Source organism: Humulus lupulus, chromosome 4 (genome assembly GCF_963169125.1).
Source record: "Humulus lupulus chromosome 4, drHumLupu1.1, whole genome shotgun sequence".
NCBI classification, from domain to species: Eukaryota; Viridiplantae; Streptophyta; class Magnoliopsida; order Rosales; family Cannabaceae; genus Humulus; species Humulus lupulus.
Genome location: NC_084796.1, coordinates 250,521,026 through 250,524,080, shown reverse-complemented (window position 1 = coordinate 250,524,080; position 3,055 = coordinate 250,521,026). Strand labels below are relative to the sequence as shown.

At 43.1% G+C, this 3,055-nt stretch overlaps 1 protein-coding gene across 1 annotated transcript; it reads right to left on the bottom strand.

Annotated features, from left to right (window-relative positions):
- Positions 1–237: 237 nt before the first annotated feature.
- LOC133829552 (uncharacterized) lies at positions 238–2,332 on the bottom strand. The gene is made up of 2 exons (XM_062259255.1): positions 1,146–2,332; positions 238–1,065 (listed from the first exon to the last, which is right to left on the bottom strand). The coding sequence occupies exons 1-2, from the start codon at positions 1,581–1,583 to the stop codon at positions 454–456; spliced, it is 1,050 nt and encodes a 349-aa protein (XP_062115239.1). The 5' UTR covers positions 1,584–2,332; the 3' UTR covers positions 238–453.
- Positions 2,333–3,055: the final 723 nt, after the last annotated feature.

Here is a 3,055-nt window from a genome sequence, read left to right as displayed (position 1 = left end):
GTGTGTTGTTTTGCTGTATTACAAGTATCATTTTTCCGCTCGAACAGGAATGTTCGGACAGGCCATGGTCAAGGCAAGTGACCAAGGACCTAAGAGCTCCTCGATCACTTGGGGGGCATATAAGGCACATCGATAGCAAAGCATACTCTCAAGGTATGTAAACACATGAACAAAATGAGTGAAAGCATGCTTCAAGTACTTAAAGTATTTTTTCAAAATATATGATGCCAAAAGTACTATGCTAAGTTCGGTCATACGGACAAACGTTATAATAACTAAAAATATTATAACACCAAGAGTCAAGCTTTTACACCGCAAGCATTGCTGCTTGGATGTAATTGTTCAAACAAAAAGATTTACTGCCCGTGCAGCAAAGTTTAAAAAGAAATTATTGTCTTTACATCGCGACCCGTGGGTCGCGTGTTTAAAAAGAAAGAAGAACAGCTAAATAAATTAAGAGGCATGAGGGACAGGAGGATCCTGGGCAACAACCTGGTCAGTCTCTTCCTCGATGGTTTCTTCGTCCAAACCAACGACGCTTGGGGTTGCAGGAGTCGCAGCTCTCGCCTCCTCTTCAGCCAGTTGAGCAGCGCATCGAGCCAACTCCGCAACTCTGACCTCCTCTGAAAGGTAGCTAAAGTCAGCACCCTGATTGTGTTTCCAAAAGTTATAGAAACATCGGAGTGTCGCCCTCTTATACTTTTCCAGATTCTTGGAGTTGTCAAGCTCCGACTGCTGCACCTTGCCCTCGAGAGTGGCAATAGTCTCGTCCTTAGACTTGACTACCCCCTCCAGATGCTTGATCTCGCGGAGATGAGTTTTATTGTACGACCGGTACTCTTCCCTCAGCTTAACCGCTGCATCTTTAGCAGCTTCAGCCGCGGACAGTTTGGTCACCGCTGCATCCCGCTCTCGGACCACCGTCCCCAACTCCTTAGCATGTTTGGCTTTAGCAGCCGAAAGCTCCTCAGCCGCCTTCACCTGATGTTTCTCGAGAACTTTAGCCTCAATCTGCTCAAAGTAGGCCTGGGCTCGGGTACGAGCAGTAATGGCAGAAAGTAAGGCCTGTAAACGAAAGAAAAAGAAGTCAAGACTCATCGCGAGAACTGAAAAAACAAAGACTCGAGAAACAAAGAAATACTTACACTGGAGATCTCGTTCAGAGTCCTGTTCAGGATCTGATCGACTGGTAGCTCTACAGCTTGGATCATGGCAGCCCCAACACGCTCACCTCTGCCAATCCGTTCAATTCGATCCTTAGCGGATCGAATGGTATGGCTCACGAGCCTGGCCTCATGAGCCTCTTCGCGAGAAAGATGCTCCCTAGCAGGCGCAGGTGGAGGATTGGACCGAGCAGGGGTGTTTTGCTGTTCAGAAGGAGCTGGAGGAGGGGTAGGAGTTCGCCCAGTTGGCGCAGGACTTTGCCCGGTTGGAGTGCCCTGAGGAAGGTCTTCTGGTCGACTCTTCTTGGCTGAAGGGCCTCGACTGGTTTCACCAGTTCGTTTCTTTGACCTCCGTTGAAGTTGAGGGACTTCCTCTTCCTCTTCGGCCTGGTACATGTCAAAGATATTGGGAGTCGACATATCTGCATGAAAATAAACACAAGAGGTTAATAAGGGAAGCGTAATGGCCGTCAAAATTGTTTCTGGGAAACCGAAAAGCCTTGATTAGACAGGAGTGGTTTGCTTTTTTCAAGAACGCACGAAGGGCTCTGACACGTCAGGAGGGGTTACCGAAGGGTCGTTCGTTCAAAGTTTATTTACTGTTCGTGGTAAATAAACTTTGGGGGGCAAATGTTATCCAATAAATTAGCATTTGTGACGTGGCAAATAATCTCTTGACACGTGGCTGACACCTGGAGCGTCTGCTAGAGTATCGACCAGGAGACACGCCAGAAGCAGGACAGACCTGTTTTTACCACGACCAGACTGGTCGGTGGTTCCGCTGGCAAAGCAACATTTATGGAAAGATCTTATGTATCCCGAATTTATTTCATGCAATCTTCTGAATATCCCATGATTCAGGGGATAATATCTGTAACAATATTGGGCAACCCTCCATGAGCCTATAAAAAGCAGGAGATGGCTCATGGGAAGGGACCTTTTTTGGGGGAGCCCGGAAATCATAGAAATATAGAAATTATCTGCGAAAACTAGTATTGTTTATGAGGAGTGTTGAAACTCATTGAGCCCAAGCTCTCTGATCACACTTTTGTTCCCATATCAATATCATTCTAAGTGGACGTAGGTCATTACCAGATTCTGGGGCCGAACCACTATAAATTACTGTGTTTTCTTTACTTTTGTCATTATGTTATTATCTATACATATTCGTCTATATCATTCATATTTTGACTCCGTGTCAGTTGGCTAAATCGAGGGTCAACACATCTATATAAATAAATTATATTCTTCTTTTTCCTCAATTAATTTTTCATTTAATTAAAATCAGTGTTACCTAATATTTATGTAACTTTTAAATTATATAAAATGAAGAAAAACATTATACATGCAAGGAGAAAATGGGGAAAATTATAAATTTTGTGTTGTTTAAAAATGAATAATTTTGTGAGCAAGTATTTGCAATTAGCCTTAGTTATTTAGTATATAAGGTTTAAAAAGAAATATTGAGGAAATTAAAAAAATTCTCAAAAAACTATTTATTGCCAGTAGTAAATGGATCCAACAAACGAAAATAGCTAGATTTTTAGAAGTCTAAATTTACCAAAGAACCAATTGGTAGATTTTTTTAGGGTTATTACTTACGTGAGGCATCTTCAGAGGTACGTGCTTATTTGGGAGCAGGTGTCGCATTCGGGATAAACAACCTAACACTTAGGGAGTAGCCCATAACACGGTTGTCCATATGTCCCCAAGTATGCAATTGATGTTACTCGTGGCCTGGTTAGAATGGAACTCAACCAACTCGTCAGGTTCCAAAAGCTCATATCCAGAATAATCACCCTAGTGACCAAACTTCGAATCCCACAGGAAAAATTAGCGTTTTGGGGTTTGATGTGACTTGTGAAAGAGGCCTCGATCATGCATATAAAGAC

Coding starts and splice junctions, on each gene's coding strand:
- LOC133829552 (XM_062259255.1), bottom strand. CDS start 1,583: ATGTCGACTCCCAATATCTTTGACATGTACCAGGCCGAAGAGGAAGAG. Junction 1,066..1,145: donor CTCTGAACGAGATCTCCAGT/GTAAGTATTTCT, acceptor TTTCGTTTACAG/GCCTTACTTTCTGCCATTAC.